Source organism: Myotis lucifugus, unplaced genomic scaffold, assembly GCF_000147115.1.
Source record: "Myotis lucifugus unplaced genomic scaffold, Myoluc2.0 scaffold_105, whole genome shotgun sequence".
NCBI lineage: Eukaryota > Metazoa > Chordata > Mammalia > Chiroptera > Vespertilionidae > Myotis > Myotis lucifugus.
In genome coordinates, this window is record NW_005871153.1 from 3,925,834 (window position 1) to 3,953,476 (window position 27,643).

At 43.4% G+C, this 27,643-nt stretch overlaps 2 protein-coding genes and 1 long non-coding RNA gene across 7 annotated transcripts in view; 2 read left to right on the plus strand and 1 right to left on the minus strand.

The window, feature by feature from the left end:
• Positions 1–17,624, plus strand: part of HSPBAP1 (HSPB1 associated protein 1) — a 45,304-nt gene extending 27,680 nt beyond the window's left edge. For 3 of the 5 annotated variants that reach the window (XM_023757352.1, XM_023757351.1, XM_023757354.1), the window contains exons 4-9: positions 6,379–6,515; positions 9,355–9,526; positions 12,302–12,385; positions 13,201–13,308; positions 16,508–16,618; positions 16,732–17,624. In XM_023757352.1, the coding sequence (XP_023613120.1) occupies positions 6,379–6,515; positions 9,355–9,526; positions 12,302–12,385; positions 13,201–13,308; positions 16,508–16,618; positions 16,732–17,265 (1,146 nt within the window). In that variant the 3' untranslated portion in view covers positions 17,266–17,624. The remainder of the gene's footprint in view (positions 1–6,378; positions 6,516–9,354; positions 9,527–12,301; positions 12,386–13,200; positions 13,309–16,507; positions 16,619–16,731) is intronic. The other 2 variants (XM_023757353.1, XM_023757355.1) reach the window with 2 other exon arrangements.
• Positions 13,328–14,494, plus strand: LOC111826833. Its single transcript, XR_002830268.1, has 2 exons — positions 13,328–13,551; positions 13,600–14,494. It is a non-coding gene; the product is annotated as an uncharacterized LOC111826833 (long non-coding RNA).
• A 7,260-nt stretch (positions 17,625–24,884) lies between the features above and the next one.
• Positions 24,885–27,643, minus strand: part of LOC102418774 (poly [ADP-ribose] polymerase 14-like) — a 35,367-nt gene continuing 32,608 nt past the window's right edge. The window contains exons 11-12 of the mRNA XM_023757304.1: positions 25,521–25,583; positions 24,885–25,192 (exon numbers count right to left, since the gene is read on the minus strand). Coding sequence (XP_023613072.1) covers positions 25,017–25,192; positions 25,521–25,583 — 239 coding nt within the window. The 3' untranslated portion in view covers positions 24,885–25,016. The remainder of the gene's footprint in view (positions 25,193–25,520; positions 25,584–27,643) is intronic.

The window sequence follows — 27,643 nt, forward strand, 5'->3', positions numbered from 1 at the left end:
AGATAGATAGATAGATAGATGATAGATAGATAGATAGATAAATAGATAGATGATAGATAGAGCTGTAAAAAAAAAAAAAAGAATGCAGTGCTACCAGTACACTTTGGTTCCACTGTCTTGACCAGCAGTTTTATTCACCATTATTTTTGTGCCCTTGCTGTGAACACAGTGAAATAGCTAAGTAACATCTTAGTAGTATGATGAAAATAATTTTAACCTTACAGATCCTGTGAAAGGATCTCAGAGACCCCCAAGGGGGTCTATGGGCCACTTTGAGAACCTCTGGTCTACATCACTTCTTAAATTACTCTTTATTCCTCCAGTTCTGACTCTTCCTCTAATTATTTCTAAAACAGTTTCTTATGAAAATACATTTCAAGTCATGCTCCAGATTAAATATTGAAATATGTTAATCATGTTCACAAACGTTTCATGACTTAAAATTAAGGATAGCATTTAAGACTCTCCCCAACGTGACTGGTGCAACCTTTCTCCTCTACCTTAGTCCCTGACTAGTCTCCTCGCTGAGTGCTGGGCCTCTATGTTCTCTCTCACCTTCTGGCCTTTGTTCATGCTCTTCTCAGTTTCTCCTTATTAAAACTCTAAGGTCTGGCTAAGGTCCAGCCTTGGCTATAAAGCCTTCTCAACCACTTGCACCCACATCCATTCATCTCTTGCTTTCATTCCTGTTTTATTTGGATTGTTATTTAAATGGTATATTACATAGAATTTCTCTATGTAAGCTCTTTGGGAACAGGGACTGTGTTTTATAATTTTTTTATTCCCCAAAAGTGTTAACATAGTGCTGAATGCATAGTCCCCCTTATCTACTGGGAATATGTCCCAAGACCCCCAGTGGATACCTGAAACTACAGATAATACCCCATGTATACTATTTTTCCTAATCATACATACCTATGATAAAATTTAATTTATAAATTAAGCACAGTAAACATTAACAATAACTAGTAATAAAAGAGAACAGTTGTAAAATATACTGTAATAAAAGTTCTGTGAATGGCTTTGGAGCCATTGTTAAGTTATATAAGGGTTACTTGAACACAAGCGTTGAATACAGTCTAATAACCCAGAACGCTACTAAGTGTTTAAGGGTGGATAGTTTATGGAATGACTATACACTGGACAAAGGGATGATTCATGTCCTGGGCGGAACAGAGCCATTCCGTGTAAGATTTCATCACGCTACTTAGAAGGTTGTTGAATTTAACACATGAATTGTTTATTTCAGAAGTTTTTCACTTACTATATTTGAACTATGGAAAGTGAAACTGCATAGAAAGTGGGGTGGGACCAGTGTACATAGTAAGTAATTAAACGATTACATAAGTGTATTTTTTTTCTTTTCTTATTTCTTGTTTTGATATTTCTTCGGTCTTTAGGGCCCTTCAAAGAATGTTTTAACTTAAACCCCTAGCTTCACCCTTGTCAAATTTTCTGTGGCTTCTAGTTAGTCAATTATAGCATTTGTTAATCTTGATACGAAATTCTTAGCTCTCTTCAGCCTTCCATTAGTTGTATAAGTTTTTACTTAGCTCTACTTAAAGTTTCCATGTGTTAACCATGTTATTTCACAAATTAAAATCATCCACTGATAAACATGCAATATACATACTGTTAAATACGCTGGCAAATATACTAATACTAGAGGCCCGGTGCACAAAAATATGTGCACTGGTGGGGCGGGGGGTGTCCCTCAGCCCCACTTGTGCCCTCTCACAGTCTGGGACCCCTCGGGAGATAACGACCTGCTGGCTTAGGCCCGCTCCCGGGTGGCAGAGGGTAGGCCCAATCCCTAGGTGCAGCCCCTGGTCGGGCTCAGAGCAGGGCTGATTGGGGAGTTGGGGCGCCGCCCCCTGTCATGCACAGAGCAGGGCGGATCGGGAGGTTGCGATGCCACCCCCAGTCACGCTCAGGGTAGGGCCGATTGGGGGGTTGAGGCACCGCCCCCTGTCACACTCAAGGCAGGGTCGATGGGGAGGTTGCGGCGCCACCCCCTGTCACGCACAGAGCAGGGCCCATTAGGGGGGTTGGGGCTCCATACCCTGTCATGCACAGAGCAGGGCCCATCAGGGGGTTGGGGAGCTCCCCCCATCACACACAGAGTAGGGCGGATCAGGGAGTTGGGGAGCTCCCCCCTGTCATGCACAGAGTAGGGCTGATAGGGGAGTTGGGGCACCGCCCCCTGTCACCCACAGAGCAGGGCTGATCAGGGAGTTGGGGCGCCGCCCCCTGTCACACACAGAGCAGGGCCGATCAGGGGGTTGGGGCGCCACTGCTGTCACACTCAGGGCAGGGCCGATGGGGAAGTTGCGGCTCTACCCCATCACACACACAGCAGGGCCCATGGGGGGTTGGGGCGCCTTCCCCTGTCACACACAGAGCAGGGCCAATCAGGGAGTTGGGGAGCTCCCCCATATCAGGCACAGAGCAGGGCCAATCAGGGGGTTGGCGCGCCTTCCCCTGTCAGGAACAGGGCAGGGCGAATAGGGAGGTTGTGGCCCCACCCCCGTCACACACAGAGCCGCAGGGCGATCAGGGGGTTTGGGCGCTGCCCCCTGTCACGCTGCTCCAGGGGCCAGGAGGCCTCACGGCTCCTCTTGACACCGGGGCAGTGAGGCCTCGCAGCTCTGCTGATCCCACTGCCAGCAGGCCTCGAGGCTCCGCTGATCCTGGGTTCGGGAGGCCTCGCGGCTCTGCTGATCCCGGTTCTGGGAGGCATATTACCCTTTTACTATATAGGATAGAGGCCTGGTGCATGGGTGGGGGCCGGCTGGTTTGCCCTGAAGGGTGTCCCGGATCAGGTTGGGGGTCCCGCTTGGGTGCCTGGGAGGCATATTACCCTTTTACTATATAGGTTAGAGGCCTGGTGCACGGGTGGGGGCCGGCTGGTTTGCCCTGAAGGGTGTCCTGGATCAGGGTGGGGGTCCCCACTGGGTTGCCTGGCCAGCCTGGATGAGAGGATGATGGCTGTTTGCAGCTGGTCACACCTCCTTCAGGGTGAGGGTCCCCACTGGGGTGCCTGGCCAGCCTGGATGAGGGGATGATGGCTGTTTGCAGCTGGTCACACCCCCTTCAGGGTGGGGGTCCCCACTGGGGTGCCTGGCCAGTCTGGGTGAGGGACCTCTCCTTTTTTCTTTTTTCTTTTTATTCTGGGATTTATTTACCTTCTATAGCTGTCACTGGAGCTGAGAGCCGGCATTAGCTCTGAGGCTTGGCTCCAGCTCTGAGGCCTCGGCTGCTGAAAGCAGGGATCTGGGTTTGTTTGGGTTCTATAATTGTAACACTGTTTCGGTCCTGCTCGCTCCAGCTCTGACGGCTGAAAGCAGGTTTCTGGGGTTTTGTTTAGCTTCTATATTTGCAACAATGTTTCTTAGAGAGCCAGCTCAGAGGCCGGCAAGGCAGGCGGGGAACCTTGGCTTCCTCCGTCACTGGAGCAAGCAAGCCTCCTGTTCACTTCAGCTGCCTGGTAGCCGGCCGCCATCTTGGTTGGCAGTTATTTGCATATTGCCCTGATTAGCCAATGGGAAGGGTATCGAAGTTACGGTTAATTACCATGTTTCTCTTTTATTATATAGGATTATTGGAAAATGTCCGGTGATCAAAATTAGGATATTGACACTTAACTGACTTTCATGAGTGGAAAATGAAATTAATAAGTCTCACTAATTTTTAGTTATGTATCATATCATTGACTAATCTAAGTAAAGCATTTATTTGAAACATTTTGTGTTCTACTTCCCAAGGAAGATAGGGAATTTGTGACATTACCATATAAAATTTCTTTACCTCTGATTCATTAGGTAAGAATGACAGGTGTGTTACCTTTTATAATTATCAATAAGTATCATCACAATTGAAGCTATTAAGAATCAATATATAGCAAAAGGGATTTTGCCCCTAGAATGTTTTTCAGGTAGGTTCCATGTTATGTTGTGATTCAGATTAGCTATTGAGAGTCAGGAAGTTTGTTAAGTCACCAGGACACAGAATCCCAAAATGCAATACATGGAAGATTAGTTCTATCTAACTGTCTTGGACTTTACTGTATAACATAGTTATGAGAGTATGTTGAAATTGAACCAGACGGTTTAGTAATGATTTAAAGGGATTTGTTTGACGGCCAGCAATGCTTTCTGATGAAACAAATTGGAATGTAAGAATTTGGGTGTTTATCCAAGCCTACCTGTTTTCTGTTTATGTTCTTAAGGTAATTTCCTACGGAAAAACAGAGCCTTAAGTACTTGCTAATTTGTAATGTCCATTTAAGGGTTGTTTGAAATTTAAATTGAAGTATTTATTCTTTATAAGTTTTACATAGTATTTATTGTTAAGTAAGAGGTCCAAGGGGAAAAAGGGGACATATGTAATACTTTCAACAATAAAGATTTTCTGGATATAGATGATTTCTAAAGACTTCTCTGGCCCGATTGGCATGGCTCAGTGGTTGAATGTCAATCTATGAACCAGGAGATTATGGTTCGATTCCCAGTCAGGGCACATGTCTGGGTTGTGGGCTTGATCCCCAGAGGAGGCGTGCAAGAGGCAGCCAATCAGTTATTCTCTCTCATCATTTATGTTTCTGTCTCTCTCTCCCTTTCCCTTCCTCTTTGAAATCAATAAAAAAATATATTAGAAAAAAAAAAAAGACTTCTCCAGTGCTTGAGGTGTATGCGAGAATAGATTCCAGGGTGGATCACCCCATCAATCCCCTGTGTTGGTTTCACTGATGTTGTGACCTAACAGGGTCACTTGTTTTTAGCAAGACTTGAGGCTGATTCCTCCTGGGCCTATATTGATTTCAGACATTTGTCTACCTGTAAGTAGCTGAACTCGATTGGTAAGAAAGGCCCAACTCTCAAGAGCCTGTGGGAAAAGAAACAAAATGCTGTCCGTTTCCTGACAAATTTACTTTGATTCACACTTTCTCTGCAACCCCATCGCCCACCTCCCCAACTCTTCCTCCTCTGGTGTTTCCCAGCCAATATGCTGCTGAAATTTTAGGTAGTTTAGGTCACCTTGATCTAATCATTCCCAAACATTTTCCCTTTTTTAGTCATTATTGTGGAAGATAAGAGGTCAGGGAAACCTCTTGTCAGTTTCTCATATATTAACTCAGATTCCCCTCAACCCCCATCCTGTAGAAAACCTTTTTTCTGTGGTTCTTTCTGAAGCAATGCTGTGGAACAGAGCTTCTCACCTGCAGTCAGTGCTTCGACTCCCACAAAGCATAAGAAATTTTGTGTGTGCTTGCATTTCTCTGTGGATAGGGGCGTTGGCATTCATTAGATTCCCAAGGGAGTGTATCTAGAAGAAGATTAAGAATCACTTAAACCAGCTGCTTCTTAGCTAAGGCAAACCCCTGCTTTTTGTTTTTATACTGCATGTCTTTAAGCTGCCTTTAGCTAAATTCCAGGCTGAGGTGTGGTGACTTGTTCAACAGGGACCCAGGTTCATTGGCAGCCTTCCCCAAGCTCCCTGCTGGCGACCAGGCGTCCTTCTTTGGTTATCTGCTCACTTCTGTCAGAGCATCTGCCACATTATAGTGAAAGGTTCCACTTATGGGACTATCTTTCTTTATTAGATTTGAAGGCTGGGCCTGAGTTGCATTAATTTTTATATCCCAAACACCCAGTGTCATACCAACTATGTGATAGATGCTTTAAAATGTTCCTGGCCTGAACCATTTACCCATAATCAGGCCACAGATTCTTCTCTCCTTCCCAAGCAGCCAGTGTTATGAGCACTCACCCTGAGGCAGGTGTAATTTTAGACTCTGGGAATGCAGAGCTGAGTCACTGCGTGGAGCATATGGGCTATATCCAGAAGACACATGACTTTTGCCACTCCCTGGAGTGGCTGCACGTGAGCCATAGGCATTTACAGTGGTGCTGACCTTGCGAAAATTCCCCCTTCTGTAACAGACCTTAGTTATGTTCACATGTTCCGCTATTTTCATCACTCAGAACAAAAATGGAAATGCTCATTCTAATCTTCCTCAAAACCATCCATTAAATGTCTTTCCAAAATATTCTTTCTCTGAATACAGCTGTTAATGATTTGCCTCTAAAAATAGAAAATATAGATTGAAGAAACTGATAAAAAAAGTGTCAGCATGTAGGACTATGTTCTGCGCATGGAAGTGTTTTTTCTTGTTTTCTTAAACTCAGTAGGAAATAATTATGATTGAAAAAAATGTATAAAACCAAACCTGCAAGCTGGTTCACTAGTTTGCTCTCTTCTAGCTTATATATATTTTTTAATTCCATGGGTTTGGGTTTATGTCAGACTAATGTGCAACACTACCATACAAAGGAATTGGTTGATTCTTAATGGACTATAACTTTATTTTCAAAACAGGATGTGATATGGTCTGACTTCGGGTTTCGTGGAAGAAATGGACGGGAAAGTACATTGTGGATTGGCTCCCTGGGGGCTCACACACCCTGTCATCTGGATTCATATGGTTGCAACTTGGTATTCCAGGTGCAAGGAAGGTAACACACAGGCCCATGCATGAGAGTGTGTGTGTCTGCGTGCCTAGTGTATCTCTGTATGTTGCACAGGAAGAGGAACCAGTACGAAACGGGCGGTAGGACCCCAAGGTTTTAGTTCCAGCCCCATCCTGTCAGCCTGCCTCATGACCAAGGCGGATCTCTTGACCTCTGGTTGTTTCCTTCTTTGTTCTCTCTCTGTCTTTCCCTCTTTCTTCCACTCTACCTAAACATCAATGAAAAAATATCCTCTGGTGAGGATTAACAACAACAGAAAGCTGATCCTAGAATCTCAGTTCAGTGAGATAGTGCTCTGCTTACTCTTTTACATCAGAGTCTGCATAATTTTTAAACTTCTATTTAAAAGCAGGAACACCTTTCCTTCAAGCCTAAACAAGTAAGAGCAGAGCAGTTTGTCGAAAGGAAGAGACTGCTGCCACCCCCGGGCCCCTGAGGAGAACTGCTGGACCAGAACTGCCTCTTTCAACTCTAAGTTTTAGTTTGTGCCTACCTGTAGACACAAGGCAGTATTTTTTTTAAACTTGGGTCAGTTTTGTATCTTCACCTATCTGTGGACCCTAAGAGACATAAGAGCTAAGTCAGGTAATACTTTTGATAGCCCCTGGTTCTAGGAGTTATGTAGGAATGTAAGTGTTCCTGCCGGTTTGGAGATGTACTCTGGCTGTTGTATGTGCAGCCTTATTTCTCCCTAATTAATGACTCCCCAGTCTCTTCTCCTGGCCTTTCAGGGCTTTTATAGGGCAGCACAGAAGTAAAAGCAGAAAGGGTCATAAGGGTCTTGCCTCCCAGGCAAACACTGCTTATTCTCTGTTCTTTCAGCATGCCGAACCATGAGGGCTTTTTGAGCAGGGTTTGACATACGGATTGACTATGCTTTCTGATTAGCAAAAGACGGATGCATATATGTTACACTTTAAGCCAAGCCAAGCAAATTGTATGGCCTGGTTATCATTATCGCTCTTCCTTTGGGAACCACAGCTATGGGGCAGAGGTAGGAGCTGGTACCTGGAGAGGTCAGGAGAGCTGTGACCTAGCTCTGGCCCTACCATTAACACATTGAATGTGGGAAATGTATTTATACGTTTTACGTTGACTGGGAGTAAGTAGAGAGCAGGACACGTATTAATACGTTTTTTTTATAGAGTAGCGGTAGAATGCGGGTAATGTATAAATACGTAAACTAAAGTTATCATAATTTTACTGAACGTTGCCATTTGTGCAAAAAAATTAGCAAAAATGGCCCGCGCCACGTGCCACCTGTTAGCGCCTGATGAAAACTACCCGCATACAATGTGTTAACACTAGCCCAGTGGAAGACCCAAGCAAGTGCTGGGTCCCTCTTCCACTACTTTGCAAGTGAAATTAGACTGATGATCTCTTACGAGTCCTTCCAACATTCTAATCATACTAAAAACCCAACATTTTTCTAAACTAGTCATAGTACAGTGGAATGGAGCAGCTTTATCATCTCTCAGGCAAAATGAGACCTGAGTGTATACTCTCTAGTTTGAAAATGGCAGCCAACTGTTTCCCAGTTGTTTGTTGTTTTTTTTAATATATCTTTATTGAATTCAGAGAGGAAGGGAGAGGGAAAGAGAGATAGAAACATCAGTGATGAGAGAGAATCATTGATTGGCTGCCTCCTGGTCCCCTACTGGAGATCAAGCCTGCAAACCAGGCATGTGCCCTTGACCAGAATCGAACCCGGGACCCTTCAGTCTGCAGGCTGACGCTCTATCCACTGAGCCAAACCAGCTAGGGCTGCTTCCAGTTCTGAAGGACATGACGGCCCCAGTGGAACTGCATTGGGTCATGAGACGGCTTCGGGCTTTTCTCAGAACTCGGTGTGTTCTTCTACCTTTTTTTCTCTTTGCTTCCCCACCAGTGTATTTCTGTGTCTCTTCCTTTTTGACACTTGCTCCTCCTTTACCTCCCATGTCCTCCCTCTATTGGCTCGAACTATGGGTGTGTCTGGTGTTGTGTAAGAAAGTTTATCACCTCCATTTTTCAAAAATTTTTAAAGTGACTGAAACTTCTTACACTTTTCTCTTTTTGAAAACTCCTCTATTACATTATGCTATATTAGTTATGTGGCATCATTTATGCATTTGTCTTCCTTAATAGATTAACATAACAAATGTTTAACTTAAAAAATGTACAACCCAAACAGGAAGAAGTCTGGAAACTATTTGGAGGATAAAACTACAGGTGGTCACTCTGGATAAGATAAGAATACAGATATCTGAAAGGGTGGGGATTGCTTTGAGTTACTCTATAACAGTGGTCAGCAAACTGTGGCTCGGAAAACTGCGGCTCGTGAGCCACATGCGGCTCTTTGGCCCCTTAGGTGGCTCTTCCACAAAATACCGACTTCTGCGCATTGGCCACGAAGTTTCAATTGCACTGTACGTGCGCGCCTGCATGTGTTATTTTGTGGAAGAGCCACACTCAAGGGGCCAAAGAGCCGCATGTGACTTGCGAGCACAGTTTGCCGACCATGGCTCTAGAATGAGGAATAGGAACAATTTATTGGAGGATTTTGATTTGGGCTAAGAAAGAATGACCTTTCAAACTACACCCTGTCCCAGCAAAGGGCTGCCTCAGGACATCATGAGATTATTCTTTGCTTCCTGCCCTCCCTCCACTCTGTTCAGCAGAGATGCCAGCACTTACTGAGAGGTGGCCCAAGTGACCACTGACATTGCTCCTCTATTCCTCTATGGATTAAATGAAAATGAGTAAATATGAATATTTACTGCTGCCTCCTTACATGTTTTGTTTCAAGTTCACAGTACTAATTTATGTCTTTTGTTTAAATTAGGAAAAGATGGCATCTCTTTCCCCCTGAGGATACTCCTTTCCTTTATCCAACTAGAATCCCTTATGAAGAATCTAGTGTGTTTAGTAAAGTCAATGTTGTCAATCCTGATGTAAAACGTTTTCCTCGGTTCCAGGAAGCTCGAAGACATGTGGTTACACTGAGCCCAGGACAGGTAATGCGGAAGCTGGGACTTGTATCTAGGCCTTAGGACACATGCCTCTAGCTTTCCTCACCTTCCCCTAGTCCAGTGGTCGGCAAACTCATTAGTCAACAGAGCCAAATATCAACAGTACTTCTTCAAAATACACTCGCCCAGGCCGAAAACCGACTTCTGCGCACGGGCCACAAAGTTTCAATCGCACTGTACGTGAGACTGCACATGGTATTTTGTGGAAGAGCCACACTCAAGGGGCCAAAAAGCCACATGTGGCTCGCGAGCCACAGTTTGCCGACCACAGCCCTAGTACAAATAAGAAGGGTTTCTTCCATGGTGCTCTGCTATTGGAAGGTAGCTTTTCCAGCTGCAGGCTTCATATACATACTTCATATACATGCTTCTCAAGTCATGGAAAGATGGGAGGAGGGATCACAGCTCCTCCTACTGGTAAAGAAGAGAATGGACTGTGGAGGAAGACAGCTCACTAAGTCGTTTTTTTTCTTCATTTTTCATATTAAGAGCAAGTGTCAAGGCATGGGTATTTGAGCACTTCTGGAACCTTTATTCACAGTTCATATCTGTTCAACCGTGCTAGAACCCAGACATATATCGTTGCAGTGCATCTAGGGGCAGAGGCATTACAGAGCCAGAATGATGTGCTTTTAAGCAAGAATGGATTGAATGGATGTTGCTTTTGTAACTGTCTCTAAAACATTAACAAAAGTATTGTACCTAGTGCTGCTGCCCAGTAGGGAAAACCACCTTTACAGCACTGGCATTTGCTGTCTGATGTTTTATTAACAATTTGAAAGGTATTCTTAGTCTCTTACAGAGAGTTTACTCCCTCCCTTATCCCTCTCTCCTGCCTGTTTTCCTTCCGTTGCTCCCTTTTCCCTGGCTCCCTTCCTGCTTCCTTCATACTTGAGAACTCCAAAGCAAACAGTCTGACTAAGTTGCTTCCACCCATTGGAGGTTACTCCCCTTCACCTTTGCCCCCAGCCCCTGGCAACCACTTACCTATTTTCTTTCCCTATAGATTTACTGTTCTGGACTTTTCACATAAGTGCACTCATACAGCATATGAGCTTTGAGAACTGGCTCCTTTCACTTAGCGTAATGTTTTCAGGGTTCATCCATGCTGTAGAATGTTGTTAGCACTTCATTCCTTTTTGTGGCTGAATATATTTCACTGTTTGGAGATCTATTTTGTTTATCCATTAATCAGTTGATGGACATTTGTGTTGGTTCCACTTTTGGACAATGATAAGTAATGTTGCTATGCACATTTGTGTACAAGTTTTGTACATGCATATGTTTTCAGTTCTCTTGGGTACATATATAGGAGTGAAATTGCTGGGTCATATTAGTAACTCTGGGGGAACTGCCAAACTTTTTTCCACACCATCTACTTTATTATATCTTCCCACCAGCAACATCTGACGGTTCCAATATCTCTACATCCTCACCAACACGTGTTATTTCCCTTTACTGTTAATATTATTGTTGTTATAAAAATTCTAGTGGGTGTAAAGTGGTTGTAATTCATTTTTTCTTTGATTTTAATAACCAAATTTGAATGAATGTTTTTGTCCATCATATCAGTTTTCCTTACATCCTGCTATTCCTTAATCCACTACAAACTGGCTCTCTCTCTTCCTACTTTACTGAAAGTATACTCTGTGATGGGACATGCATGACCTCCTAGTGACGGAATCAGTGGTTGTGTTTAGTCCTGTTCCACTGAAAGGTGCTCTCTTCCCACCTCCCAGCTCTACTTGTCCATAGTGAGTGCCACCAGCTTCCTAAATCTGAAGCCCAAAAGTTTGAGGCATCTCCATGTGCTCTATTCAGCCTTCCGAGGAAATCTCGTACTGAGTCTGGACAAGCACAGTTCTCCTTGACTCTGCCCATTGCTTTTGTCTACTATACCTTCCTATTTAGATCTTAACATTTAATAATTAGACTATTGCAAGAATCTCTCGTCCTTCCCACACTCTGCCATAATGTTGCTATTTTAACCATCCCCCTACTCAAAGTTTCTCAGCCACTCCCAGTGCCAATAGGATAAAATCCAGACTCTGTGTTCTGATTTCAGAGCCCTCCACAGACCCTCACCCAACTAACTCTCCCACCTCATCTCCTGTCTACTTGCTGTGCCTCAACAGTCCCACCTCCTTTGTCTGTGCCACTTCTCCCTCCTGATACGTCCTCATCCTTTTCTCTGTCTAAACTCTCTACCAGCCCTGGTTCAAATCACGCTTCCTCCATCCAGGATGCCCCTGACCTTAGTTTGTGCCTGCTTCTCCCACCTTTGAAGTTCCCTTGCACCAGTGTCCACTCATCTACTTCACCACTTATACCACCTTTCTGTGAACTACTTTTCCACTGGCTAGGTTTTAGACTGTGCGGAGACAGAAACTATGGCCTATCTTTTTACCTAGGCACTTTCTCAGAATGCATGCAATTATTTTGCAATGGAAAGGAGGAAATATTAGAATCTCAGAATTCTTTACTAAGACCTAGATGTAAACAGATAAGGTCTTGGATTAAGGAGAGTAGAAACTGGAGGAGCTGGCAGTGTCCTTTGTAGAACAGATGAATTTGTCAATAAAAAAGGAAATGAAAGGATTGTGGGTTTTTTTCTTGTTTTCCTTTATTACAGCAATATTACTGTAAATTCATTTGTATTACTTTCTTTTTCTAGTATCTTCAGTTGGGCATTTATAGTGATTCTGATATAAAAATAAAATGTCCTTGACTTGTACTAACCATTCTTTACTTGGTTTTCAGGTTCTGTTTGTTCCCAGACACTGGTGGCATTATGTAGAATCTGTTGATCCTGTCACTGTCAGTATAAACTCGTGGATTGAATTGGTACTTTTTTTTCTTAATAATTGTATTCCCTGCTTTTAAGATACACAAAGCCTGTTTCTAAAACGTGATTAATTTTAACCAACGTTCCACTATTACTTTGTGTTGCTGTATCATAAATTGTGTTCTGTGCTCTGTGGATGGATGTTTAGGATGGAAACAGGATGTTTAGTGATGTGCCATTCTTTCTTTTAAGGGTACACACTGGGCCTTGAGGTTGGCTTGTAGCGTCTTTTCCCTTGACCAGTGTTGTTAGATTGTGCGGGCCTGGCTGGATCTGCCATGCATGTCTCATGTTGCCAGTCCCATCTCACACCACCTGGACCAGAAATACTGCTTCTTGATTCAGGGCTCTCATAACTAGTTGGACAATTCCCAGTCCTGGCTTATACATTTTCTCAAAGCTGAGTCGTTCGGTGCTAGGTTTTTATCATTTCATTTCTGCCTGAAGCCTTTTCTCTCCGATATGCTATGCTTAGTCCTGGTTGCCTGCTCTACTCCACAATTAAAATGGCTGCCCATTTGGCTCAAGTCTATCTCTTCAACCCAAGGTGTTGACTGCACCTGTGCCCTCTTTAACCTAGGCCTTCAGTCCATCTCTGCTGTCCTCTCTGGCCTTGGTTGCATCTCCTTTCCTTGGCAGCTGCATTCTCCCCTCAGTCGGGCTTTTCTTACCCTTTGGTGATGGAAAGGGCTCTGGTGGAACACAATGTAATAGGAAGCTGTATAGTGTGAGCTTAGAGCAGAGCTGTCGCCCTTGGGAGTTAGGTGAGAGGTGGGGCAGATCAGTAGGCTCACCGAAGTTCTGCTTGTGACAGGCTGAATTGGAGTTGGAGCACATGCCAAGGCAGAGTCCATGGACTCCACTTCCACTCCCTGTACCAGTCACATGTGCAGTAGCCCCAACAGATGCCGCTTCTCCCAAGGTAGCTCATCCTGTTGTTGAATAGTGGGCTTGTCATCTGCCTGCTTACAGCCATACCCATTATTTCTGAAACTGTACACAATTTTTTTCCTTTCTAAGTATTTTACAATACCTGTGATGTGTCTCCTTAATCTCTTCCAGGCTCAGAACCTCTTTTTATTGCACGATGTTTTTATGTGATTTTCTTTTCAGACTTTCCACCATTTTGGCTGTAGACTTGGAGTTAGGTAGACTTAAGACCCAGGTCTATACCTTTGTTAGCTGTCTAACCTTTGTTAGACTTAAGACCCAGGTCTATACCTTTGTTAATGCCATGAAGCCTAAGTTTCCTCACTGGTAGAACAGGGATTATAATTACAGTCACTTCAATTGGGTGGCTGTGAGGTTTAAATTGGGCAAAACATGTATAAGCATCTAATTCAGTGCCTGGCACATGGGGAGTATTTATAAATGGAAATTGCTTTTAGGAGGAGAAAGAGCTGTTATGCCAAGCATAGCCCTCTTAATGTTCGGCACCTAAAACTGAAAACCAGTGGGCCTCATTTGGTGGAGCATAAGTTTTCTACCTCATGTGACTTTTGATCCTAAATTTCTTCAGTACTGCTTATAATAAATACGACATTAACTTTTTTAGTAATCTTATCTCACTTGCGACTCATATCCAGCTCTATAATATTCATGTGTTTCTCACATGATCAACAGCCACATCAGATTGTCCTTCATCCTGAATCTATAAAGCTGGTTCTTTAAATTTGAGTCCTATTCTTTAGTCATCTCTCTTAGTTTTCATCATGTCTATTTGGTTGAGCATTGCGGCTTCCCAAGATAATTTTGAATTTGAGTCTCATTTATGCTTTTAGTGAAACTCCTTCAGGCTGGCTTGTGCCCTTTTGGTATGTCACCATTAATCTTTGAGGTTATCCTTGCTTCCTGGTACATAGGAGATACCCCAGGATTGCCTTGTACTTGGGCTGCCCCAAACTTGGAAGTCAATAATTTCTCCAAGTGGCCAAGGTTCCTTTTAGTGGGAATGGTATTTAGAAATCCAGATTTGGGCTCTACGGCTGCTCATTGCTACTGGTGTCACTGTTTCCAGACTCTCTGAGTGGTGAAGCTAGAACAGCCGTGGGTAAACTACGGCCCGCGGGCTGGATCCGGCCCGTTTAAAATGAATAAAACTATTGAAACAAAAAGACCGTACCCTTTTATGTAATGATGTTTACTTTGAATTTATATTAGTTCACACAAACACTCCATCCATGCTTTTGTTCCGGCCCTCCGGTCCAGTTTAAGAACCCATTGTGGCCCTCGAGTCAAAAAGTTTGCCCACCCCTGAGCTAGAATGTGATGTAGATAGGTAGGTGATTGATAGATTGATAGATAGAAATATACCTATACTTCTAAATCAAAGTTAACATTATAGGGATTTTTCTTATTTATTTCTTTAGTCTTCTCTTACACTGAATATCTGGGTCCATAATAACAGTAACATTTATTTCTTTGTTTTATCCACCAGTGTTTTTTCAGATGTCGAATTTACAATTCCAAATTCTAGTACTCATATGTGACTTTCTTTTCAAAAACTATAAAACTTGTCAGTAAAATTTTATATTTTTTTGCATCCTTTTTATCGTTAGACTATATCCTACTACCTGGGTACAGAGTACTATTTTCAGTAGCCATCATGACAGAATTCTTTTCATTTGTGATTATGTTACTGACTTCAGTTTTTGCTGTTAAGGCCTTCAACTGATTGGATGAGGTCCACCCACATTGTTGAGGACAATCTTCATTATTTAAATTCAACTGATTGTAAATATCAATCACATCGAGAAAATATCTTCGCAGCAACATCTCTGCCAGTGCTTGACCAAACAACTGGCACCATAGCCCAATCAAGTTGACTTGCAAAAATAACCATCACATACGGCAACTCTATGTTGAACCTTTTGAGGAACCGTCAGGCTGTTTTCCAAAGCAACAGCACCCTTTACAGTCCCACCAGCAGTGTAAGAAGATTCTGGACCCTCCACAATTTTACCAGTCTTTTTTTTAGTATATCTGTCCTAGTGTAAAGTGGTGTCTCATTGTGGGGATTTGCTTTTTAAAATTTAGTATTATGTTTCTAAGATTCATCTGTGTTGTCACATGTAGCTGTTCATTCATTTCACTGTGGTACATTTTCTTGTGTTAATATGCCACACTGTATTGGCTCATTGTTCTACTGATGGATAATTGGGTTGTTTACAATGTTTTACTTCTATAAATAGAATATTCTTGTGCAAAAGTACAAGTTTCTCTAGAGAATATGTGTGATTCTCAAAGTGGAATTTGTGGTCTGTAGGGTACATAATACTCAGGTTTACTGATAACGCCAACATGTTCCCAAATGGCTCTATCAGTTTGCACTCCCATCATGAGTGTGTAAGATTTCTGTCTGTGCACATTTTTCCACCACTTGCAATAATCAAACCCTCTTTTACTAGTTTCATAATTTATATTTCCCCTATTTTTAGTGAGGTTAAGCATATTTTTATGTTTATTAGTCATATAATTATTTTTTAATTGAAATGCTTATCTTCATGTCTTTTGACCATTTAAAAAAATTGGGTCATTTTCTTTTTGAACTGTGCAGATTCTTTATGTATTCCAGATATTAATCTCATATCGATTATACTAAATGTTACAGGCATCTGGTTTGTTTTTTCTTTTATGAGTTTGAGGAACGGAAGTTGTTAATCTTAATACAATTTTTCATTAATGCTAAAGTTTATATTTATTGTGTCTTCACATATTTATATTCTTGTTGCTAAGCAAGTTTATATGAAATTTTCTCCCATTCCTCAAACAATTAGCATATCAACCTCTATAGGGATTATTCCTCCATATGTAACACTTTTTCTTTTTCTCTTGAGACATGTCAGAGAATGGAAAAGATTGGAAAAACATCAGAGGGCAGTTCATACTCAAGGCCTATGCCTTATAGACAGGATATATACTTAAGTTTGGTTAGTGAACTATTCCACAGCTCTTCTAGATGTCAGATGATAGTGAACACATAAAAAACTGTGGTCTGCCTTTCCTTCTGTAACAAAGCTTATGTTGATGAGGACAGAACACACAATTAAGGGACTCAAGTCTCTGTTGTAAGCCATGAGTCAGAGAGACAAGTGAAAAATGATGTTTTTATCTCAACTTAGGAAGAGGACCACCAGGCTCGGGTAGAAGAGGCAATCGCCCGCATGCTTGTGTGCGCCCTGAAAACTGCGGAGGACCCACACAGCACCAGGGCTTGGTTAAACCCAACGGAGGTAGGCCGCTCCTGGTTTCCATCATGGCAGTTGGTATCCTGTAATAAATCAACCCTGACTAGGTTTATTTTCTAATTTATGGAACCACTTAAAAGATTTCTCTTTTTCCTCAGGTTGAGGAAACGTCCCATGAAGTCAATTGTCGCTACTTAAATAGAGCTGTTTCTGCCTTTTTTGATCATTACAGAACATCTAAGACAGAAATCCAAGCACTCAGAACAAACGGAGAGCACATGAAAAAGGAAGAATTCAACATGCACAACAACCTCATGGAGGTAGAACAAACAGATAGCCAGAACTTAACCTCGGGAACAGTAGGAGAGCAGGCAGCATGTCCCTTTGGCCCTGATCTGGTTCCCGTACTACCGAGTTCTGAAGATCCACCCTCAGAAACAGGAGGCATGTTTAAAAATGATGGTAAAGACTTTGTTGGCAAAGCTGGAGAGCACTTTGACAAATTGCACTGTACCAAGAAGCAACGAATGATGAGCGGACGTGAGAATGAAATTGTGGAACAGGTTGCTTCAAATAGTACTATGGCCCCTTCCCAAACATTCATTTCTACAGATGACTTACTGGACTGCTTGGTGAATCCACAAGTAACCAAGATAGTGGCACAACTTTTGATACAAGGAAGAAGTTTGTGATTGTAATAGAAAATGACTTTTTAAATATTTTAAACATTTTTTAAATAGTGTGATATTTAAGTAAAAGATGAAACAATGAAAAGCAGTTTGCACAGGCTTGTATATGTACTTGTTTTTGCCTAGTTAAATTTCAGCCGCTTGCCACCTTCTTGCATGTACATTGCTCTTTGCCCAAACTGGCTCTTTGTTATCTGTGAGGCCTTCTTTCTGAGCCTTTTTCTTTCCTCTCCCTTCCCATCTCCTCAGCCTATTTCAAATGTAAGCCCCAAGTGTTCTCAACAGGAAATGTCTCCATCAGCCTTAAGAAGGGGTCAGCCTGCTGCCTGTTTTTGTAATAAAGTTTTATTGGAACACAGCCATGCGACTTGTTACATATTGTCTATGGTGGTTAGGGTTGTAGCGGCAGAGTTGAGTAGTGACAGAGACGATATAGCCCACAGAGCTGAAAATCTTCACTAGCCCCTTACAGAAAACAAAAATTGCCAACCCCTGGCGTAATGCATCCACTGAGTAGTTTCTAGCCTTGACCTGATGTGATCACACTTCTAACACCTTCAGAATTCTCACTGTTAATTCCTGTCATCCAGGGCAGGATACCAATCAGGAGATAAGTAGATGGGGGTCCAATATGGAAGGAACTGGGACATGTAGGAACACCAGCCCTTGGGAACAAAAAGGCCTGGATGCTACTGACGCCCGAAATTTACTAAAAGCTTGGTTTGGTAAATTGATCCCACTCATTACATTTGCAAGATCCAAAGATAATTATTACCATTACTCTCTTAGAATTTAGAAGTTAGAAAAGCATATTGATCTCTGCATAACCACTTAGGAAACAAATACATAACAAAAGATATAGTCACCTTTTCATTGAGCTCACTACTGGCCCCATCCTTCTCAGTCTTCGGACTGAAGGTATCAGTAAATAAAAAAAATTTAAAAAACTGCCTTCCAGGAGAGAGCAAGGGAGGGAGGTGTGTGAACATAACTAGAAAAGGAGGATCTGGAAAAAAAAACCCTTCTGTAGCACTTACCACCATCTGATCACTATATATTTACCTATTTATTTGATTTTGTTTATCTTCCCCAACCAGAATGTCACAGCACAAGGGTTTAGACTTTGATTATTACTGTATTCACAGAGCCAGATCAGGGGCCAGAATATGGCAGGTGTTCATTAAATATCTAACTGAGCAGGTTATTTTTAAAAGAATGCCTTGTTGGCAATATTCCATCAAATACATTGGGGCTGAGGATGTTGTAGCCAAGGGTATGATGTCCATGAACCTCAATAGGTATATCCCTATTGCAGAAATACACATATCTTTTGTCTTCAAAAATTTTATTTTTATGTTTGTTACTCCTTTGACCACTGTTTTCCAAGTTGCAGGCTGTGACCCATTAGTGAGTCATAAAATCAATCTAGTGGGTGAGACCAGCATTTTTAAAAAATGTGATATAATAGGCAATTTCAGTGAATTCAGTAGTAAATGTAAGTATTCTGTGAAACTGCAGGAAGATTTTTTTTTTTTAGAGTAAATATAAAAAAAACCCTGGGTCATAACAGGTCACGACAGTCTCCACCAACCGTAAGTCAGTCCTGCAGTCAGCACTGGGGTGCCCCAGCACTGACTGCTGAGGAGGCTGCGAATTAGAGTCAGAGAGAGGCCTGAAGAGAGAAGCAGAGAATGATCCCTTGCCTCTGTGGCAGCTTTTTATCAGCATTTGCATCTCTCTTTCTCTCTTAGTCTGGCAGCAGCCACGCCTCCATTTCTCTCCAGGCCTCCACAGGAGCTGCTGATCTGCCCTGCCTTTCTGATCAGGCCCGTTGATAGGCCCAGAGATGCTGACTGGCGTAAGAACCGACCAATCAGAACAGAATCTCAGTGCTATGAGGAGCGAACGGCTGCCTAGGAGGCGGAGCGTTTGACGGTGATTGACATAGGAACTGACCAATCAGAACCAAATGTGGGTGCTGTGAAGAACCAATGGCTGTCTGGGAGGCAGAGCTTTTGACACTGACTGGCATAGAAACCAAACAATCAGAACCAAATTGGCCAGCAGAGGAGGGCAGTTGGGGGCAAGATCAGGCTGGCAGGGGAGAGCTGTTGTGGGCACAATCAGGCTGGCAGAGGAGGGCAGCTGGGAGCAACCGGGCCTGCAGGGGAGGGCAGTTGGGGGCGAAATCAGGCCAGCAGGAGAGGGCAGTTAGGGGTGATCAGGCAGGCAGGCAGAGGCAGTTAGGGCCTATCAGGAAGGCAGGCAGTTGAGCAGTTAGGAGGCAGCAGTCCCAGATTGCAAGAGGGATGTCTGACTGCTGGTTTAGGCCAGATTTCACAGGGCCTAAACCAGGTTTAGGCCAGATTTCACAGGGCCTAAACCAGCAGTTGGACATCCCCCCCATGGGTCCCGGATTGCGAGAGGGTGCAGGCTGGGCTGAGGAAACACATCCCCTCCGTGCACGAATTTCATGCACCGGGCCACTGGTATTTCTTTTATTTATTTATTTATTTTAAATAAATCTTTATTGTTCAGATTATTACAGTTGTTCCTCTTTTTCCCCCCATAGCTCCCCTGCACCTGGTTCCCACCCCACCCCTGGCCCTTACCGTCCCTCCCCCCACTGTCCTCATCCATAGGTGCACAATTTTTGTCCAGTCTCTTCCCGCACCCCCCACACCCCTTTCCCCCCGAGAATTGTCAGTCCACTCCCTTTCTATGCCCCTGAATCTATTCTATTCACCAGTTTATTCTGTTTGTCAGATTTTTTATTCACTTGATTTTTAGATTCACTTGTTGATAGATATGTATTTGTTCATAATTTTTTATCTTTACCTTTTTCTCCTTCATCCTCTTCTTAAAGAATACCTTTCAACATTTCATATAATACTGGTTTGGCAGTGATGAACTCATTTAGCTTGTTCTTATCTGTGAAGCTCTTTATCTGACCTTCAATTCTAAATGATAGCTTTGCTGAGTAGAGTAATCTTGGTTGTAGGTGCTTGCTATTCATCACTTTGAATATTTCTTGCCACTCCCTGCTGGCCTGCATAGTTTCTGTTGAGAAATCAGCTGACAGTCGTATGGGTACTCCCTTGTAGGTAACTGACTGTTTTTCTCTTGCTGCTTTTAAGATTCTCTCTTTGTCCTTTGCTCTTGGCATTTTAATTATGATGAGTCTTGCTGTGGTCCTCTTTGGATTCCTTTTGTTTGGGTTTCTCTGTGCTTCCTGGACTTGCAAGTCTGTTTGATTCACCAGGTAGGGGAAGTTTTCTGTCATTATTTCTTCAAATAGGTTTTCAATATCTTGCTCTTTCTCTTCTTCTGGCACCCCTATAACTCGGATGTTGGTATGCTTGAAGTTGTCCCAGAGGCTCCTTGCACTATCTTGATATTTTTGATTTTTTTTTTTCTTTTCCAGTTGGGTGTTTTTTGCTTCTTCATATTTCAAATCTTTGACTTGATTTTTGGGATCCTCTAGTCTGCTATTGGATCTCTGTATATTATTCTTTATTTCAGTCAGTGTATGCTTAATTTCTATTTTTGGTCCTTTTTTATATTCTTAAGGGTCTCACTATATTTCTTGGAGGTTACTAGAAGATTCTTGAAAAACCTTATAAGTGTGGTTTTGAACTCTATATCCAGTAGTTTGCTTTCCTCCATTTCTTTCATTTGTGACCTGTTTCTTTGTCTCCGCATTTTGGCTGCTTCCCTGTGTTGATAGAGTGGCTTTGTGTGCTAGGTATCCTATAGGGCCCAGTGGCTCAGCCTCCCTAATTACCTAAGGTGGACACTCTTGGAGCACCCCTTTGTGGGCTGTATGCACAGTCTTGTTGTAGTTAATCCTTGATTGCTGTTGGTATCACGGGGAAGAATTGACCTCCAGGCCAATTGGCTGTGAGGACCAGTTGTGTCTACAATAGGGAGAACTTCTGTTGACACCCTTATTGGGTAGGACTTGCTTCAGTGGGGCTTTGGTGCTCACTGAGTCTGCCCCCTGAATGTGTCTCTTATGGATGTGAATAGTTGTAATCTGGATGGTCTAACTCTGACCACTGGGTACACTGGCTCTTGGATCTCTAAGGAGGTGCAAAATCAGCCACTGCCTGAGGCCACCCAGCAGGAGCTACAGAGAGATCTGCAGATTCCTCCTTTTTGTTTGGGGTTTGGAGGTGCCCAGATGAGGCACAGCTGTGAAGAATTTCAGGCTGCTGATGAGCCTTAGGCCTTCTTTTGGAAGCTCTGGGGTTCCTTGACCCAGCTGCAGTTTGTTAGGTTTTAGATTGCAAAGGACCAGGCCATTCATATGCAAAAGCCTCTGTGCACAGCTTGGGTGTGGTCTCAGGGAATCATGGGGCAGTGCAAACAGCAATGGTTGCCCGTTGGCCCTGCTTCGGATAGGTCCCTGGGTCTCTGTGTATGGCGGTCCCGTGCATGAACAATGAACAGCGAGCACCTCTGAGAGAAAGCCGCCCTCGTGTTCCGGCCCGAAGCCATACAGTCCAGTTTCTCCCTGTATGAGTCTGGGTCCCCAGAGACTCGCCCGGAACTGGAGTTCAAAGCAGTAAGGAGTTTGTATCTCCCTTCCGATTGAAGACCACAGCGTACCCTGTTGCCAGCCCATTTCAGGCGTCTCTATACCTCCACTATTCCGCACCTCTGCACCTCCTACCAGTCTAGATGTGCTTTTCTCTTTACCTGTAGTTGTTGAACTTCCATTCAGCCAGCCTTCCCATGGTTCTGGATGATATCTGCTTTGTCTCTTAGTTGTATTTTTGATGTGGTTGTGCGAGGCAGCAAGTTCAGGTGTTTACCTATGCCGCCATCTTGGTTCCTTCTGCAAGTCCTTTTGATGATGGATTGGCAAGGATTTTCTTCCACTTGGGAAATGCCTTCGGGATGCCCCTGGGGTCCATTATGGTATGGCTGAATCCTGGCCTTTCTGTTTGAGGGTTGATCAGGGCAGCTGTCCCCTAGAAACCTAGAACTGGGGTTCCCCAACTCCTTTGACTATGGAGGTGGGATCTCTACTGACCAGGCTTTGGGGGCAGAAGTCCAATTCCCCAGGGTTTCCCCAAACCCATTTGAACTTCAGTGGCTTAGCCTAACTCTACACTCACCAGCCTTTCAAAGTCAGAGTATTGGAGGAAATAGGGGGAAGAATGAAACTATTGGGGGAACTTTTGGGAGGTACTAAACAGCATCATTCCTCAGAGGGATTGCTCTAAAGATTCAGTGCAGTGTCTGCCCTGCTACATCCCAAAGGGGTTTTCCTAAAGGGGATGCCAAGTTAGGAAATGGAGCTATATCTTTAGGAAGGACTTGGGCTCCCAAGAGGAGTGGAGATTGAGTGGGACTCTGCCTAAACACCACATAATCTTTCTCTACCCCCATTACTGACCTGCAGAGGAAAACTTGGGGGTGCAAATGTGAGGGTGGGAAGTTAGGAAGGCAGGGGGAACACCCTGCACCTGCCCTGGTCCCAGGCCTCTCGGCTTTGAGGTGCTCAGCCCTGCAGGTGTGGGAAGAACAGGCACAGCAACAGAAGGTGTGAAGCGCCTTCCTGGGCTGGGGGAGTCTCAGCCTCACAGCTGGGGATGAAGACTCCGGCAGGTGCGGGGCATCCGCCACGGTTGCAGCAGGAGCGTGTTTGTGACCATCCCAGCTGGAGGCCATGGGAGGAGTGACTTGTCTAGACCCTGCCCTGGGGACCCCCGCCCCACTCCCTGGATTCTGTCCGGGGTAGGGTCCGCTTCAGGCCCAGCAAGCCACCCCTTTTGGGTTTTGTTTTTAATTAGATGAGCAGGGAAAGAGAGAAATTCTCCTTTGCAAAGCTATGGTTATCTCATGGTATTTGGAAGAATTTAAATTGGAGTGTTTAGATATAGTCACTCACTTTCAACAAATACTTAATGTGTCCCATCAAAAGCTAGATGCTTATCTAGGCACTTAGGACACAAAGCATATAATATGTAAAGATGAATGACCTCAATAGCTGAAGTATGGAAAACTGAGGGAAAGCCTAGAACTGTGTAATAGGGGTGTGAGATGTGCAACCTCACCTGGTGTGTTCAGGGAAATCGATCTGTTTTTGAGAAAAATAAGTCTGCAGGGCCTACCATGTCAGTGGTGGGGATATAGGAGGCACTGGAGCACAGAGCCCAGGTCTAGATAGGAGGCTATAATAAAAGGTTAGGCAAAGACAAAAATTGAATAAAAACGGGACCAGAGTAAGGAGATATTTAGGAAATAAAGTCAAAAGGACCTAGGGACCACCTGCCTGTATACCTGCTCTGTGTACCTGACCTAATGTACCTTCTTTTGCCACCCACACACCTTCACGTGTATATCATGGGCACACAGTACTGCGGTTGTTTGTTTACATGTCTGTCTCACAATGAGCTAGGTGGTTCTTGTGGACTGGATCCTTTCCTTAGTCATCTTTCTGTCCTCCAGGCCTCAGCACGGTGCCTGGCACATGATAGTCATGCAGAAAACATTTAATCAAACTAATTAATAAACTAATAAACACAGGAGTGATAAAGAGGGTAGAGTCAAGGATTCTAGATAGAAAGTGATATAATCAGGGATATAACAGGAAGGTAAGTTTTTGGGGAGAAGACAGTGAATTGGGTTTGGAGTTTTCATTGAACTTGAGGTGCTTGCAGGAATCACTGACCACCCAGTCTCTCCCTGAGGGCAAATATCTGTAGGTACTAGGTAGAGGGCTTCCTTTACTGCCAGAAGTTGTCTTGATCCCTCCCAGTCAACCTCAACTCATAAACACCACTAAGGGAGAAAGCGTCCACATCCATTAGTCTAAGGACCAGCTCAAGTGGTGATAGCGATAAGTAAAGAAGATAAGCAAGGAGAACCAGCTAAATTGCAGGTTCAGAAAGTGACACGGATGGGTGAGTTTATTGAGGCTAAACTTCTGGAGGGCCTACCAGGCCAGTGTAAACATTCAAACTTAGATTCCTGAGCAATGGAATGATGAATCCAGTGCCCAGTTGTCCCTCTCTGGAACAGGTCAGCTCCATTCCACTTCAAGCCTGAGGGAGTTTGCCTCCCCTGACCAGCTCTCTTAAGGGACACCAAGCAAAAATTCCTAATCAATGCATAGAACTCAGATTCCTGGGAAAAGAGCTCAAAGAGCATAACCTTAGTAATGATAAACTCAAAGCATATCTTTCTATATGGAGAATCAATCACACAATCATTATATAGTTAGAGGAAAACAGGAAACTTGGAAGAGGCAAGTAGGCTTTGAAGAGAAAGGTGGTGTGTTGAGTTTCTGACCCATTAGAACCCACTGGGTTAAGGTGATTGAAAGGTTTCTGTGCAGAGATGCCCTAAGGCCAACCTGCACAGCCACTGCTCAAGAGCTGAGAGAAGAGGCTTGGCAATGCTCATCTGGGAGTCAGTTACAGGGAGGTGGGAATCAATGCACTGATGTTCTCCATGGAGAGGGGATGGGGGGGAAGGTTAAGTACTAAATAATGGGGGATATGGAAGAGATGGAAAAAAGAGAAAGGAACAGGTGAAAAGAGAAGGGGGATGGCCATTCTTTCTCTTTGCTCCTTTCCCTTCCTCTCTCTTCCCCTCCATATTAGAGAGCAGATGTCTTCCTCCTTCCCTCAGTGAGTGCCTTGGGGTGAGGAAGCTGCCCTTACTCAGACTTAGCACCAACTACATTCAAGTTATCAGGAAATCAAAGGGAAAGGGACACCTAAGAATTTAGCCTTGAGAGGCTACCAACCTGTCCCAATGGCTGGGAGGCAAATGGTGGAGTGATTCAGATTTTCACACTCTTGCAAAACACAGGTAACTGATCTCTTGACATCAGCTCCACCAAGGACATGAATAATATTCTTGCACTTCAGAGATCCACCATCAGTAATTATATAACCATTGTTGTGCTGTTGAGCTAAGAAACACAAAACAGAAAGATGCAAAATCAGATGCTGAACCTACTCTCTGATTGTTTACAAAGCAAAATGTCTGCTTTGTCAAATAAAGCGTTTTACACCAATAAGAGACTCTTGAAATACTACCTCTGATGAATCTTTCTTGCTTACCTTCTCTTTTTAGCCATGATATCATGTTTCACTCCTCTTCATTTCTAGTTCTCTATCAGTGGAAATCTTTAGAAAAATGCATGATTTTAAGATTAATATGTTGTCTCCCTCTCCACAGCCCCCCACATTCAGCCTTCCACTCATCCTTTAGGAACGAAAAATAGTATTTTGCCTTACCTAGGCGAGAACATTCTATTTCCACATTTTGTCCAGCCTTTTCCAAAATTGCTTTGGAGACTCCTACATGAAAACATCAACATATTTACAAACATGAATAAAAAATCTGTACAGTATACTTGGATCAGAATGATTGCCCCATTTAATGCTTTCCCCATCATAAAGGAATCTTACAACCTCGGCATTGTTTTCCCATCATCAATATTTATTGAGCATTTACAGTGTACTAGGCACAATAGAACATACAAGAAAACATTGTCCCTGCTCTTGAGGAGCTTATATTCTAAAAGAAAAAAATACACCTCTTTGAAAATGATACTTTTATTTGGTGGTTTTGCAAGGTCCTTAGGAAATAGTCTGTAGAGCAAGCTTTGGGTATAACTTAGCCCCATTATTTAAAGAAGAGAGGAAGAAATATTTGAAAGGCAGCCAATGACAGACCATTCCGGATAGGTAGAGTTTCACAGGGAGATAAAACAAGGAGACATTTGCTGCAGTAAATAGGAAGAGGGAAATAGTTTATGGGATGCAAGCAAAGGAAGCACTGTATCCTTAGAAATTGAGTGGAGCCAGAAAGATCATGCAGCCTTTTTTCTAAGTACATGGCCACCAAGTAATAATGGTTGGTGACAAACAGAAGGCTGAAAAAGATAATCATGTGTGCACCTGACAAACAGAAAGAATAAAGTGTTGGTGCTGCCTGGGTTTAGAAAGCCCCAGTTCGGGGCGCCGTTTATGCCAAGGTTCTTGTCCCCGCATCAAGAAGGGTTCAGGAATCTGGAGAAGGGACTGTGCATAGATGACATAGGAATCCAGAGACTAATAAAGAGTCCAGAGACAAAATATTATTTTGAAAGGCATTGGGGATCAGAGGAGCTTAGCTAAAGGAGCTAAGATCCAAGATCTTAAGTCTAAGGTCTTAGGTTCTCCCTATCCCCAGGACCCCATGCTTTTTATTAACACAACTTGTCCTGAGGCGAGGCAGAGATATACACTTCAAAGGGTCAGGGTTTGGTACAGAGTCCATTGTCAGAATGGGGGAATTAGCCTACGGCTGTTCAGGTGTTTGGCCAGTAGGAGGCAATAACATGTAGATTAAGATGCCTTTTAGCTGTCTGGCAGCCACAATCTAATGTATCCTATTCAGGTTTGAGGAAATACCTTTAGCCATTCCCAGATGCAGGTGACTACATGTGTGACTCAACCCTGTTGAGTCCCCAAGTCTCATCAATCTTTTGATGAAACTCTTGAAATTATGACATGCTGGAATTGGTCGCTGGCAATAAAGGATCAAAGTTGAAGGCAGGTTATAAGAGTATCGAGAAATTCTTAAAAACAAAAGCAATTTGGAAGCACAATAGTTAGAGTTAATGCTACCCAATGTCATGATGGGCCAAGAACATTGTGGCTTCCAAGATAGAAAATGCCATACACTAAAATTTTATTTTTTGCCAATCAATACCCACACCTCTGAAAACAAACAAACCCTACACCTTTTTTTTCAGGGAGTTTGGGGGGCTGGGAGGATGGGGAGTATGGAACGTGGTTGGGAACAGTAGTTCTGTTAGCAGTATTTTGTTATGATAAACTTTGGATTTAAACTTGGTAAAAACCCATTAGCTGCCAAAAGGGAATAAGGAATGAATTTCCAAAAATGTACAATTTCTGTTAGGTCGGAGAGAGCCCAGGATCGGATACATGCAGACATGTGACGAGATAATGGACTCCTCCTGGAATTTCTGACAGATCAGCATGCCAGACACAGATACCGGCTTCTCCCTGACCACCCCCACACAGATACTGACTCCTTCCTGAATACCCTGCCGACCCCCTGCAGCGGAAACTTCCTCAGCTGAATACCTCAGCTCATGTCCCTGCCCCTCACCCAACCGCAGTATAAAAAAAGTGCTCCCCTCCCTGTTGGCGCGGATCCAGTGCCCTGTCTTTGGGGTTCGTGGGTCGCCCAGGGATGCAAAATAAAACCTTTCCTTTCTTCCTTTTCTGATCAACTCTCTTTATTTCCTACGCCGCCTTCTGAGCCACCTAACCTAACAATTTCCTTTAGAGAAATTTCAGAACCAAAAGACTAAAATACATGAAAAGCTATAGAGAAGTAGTTGAAA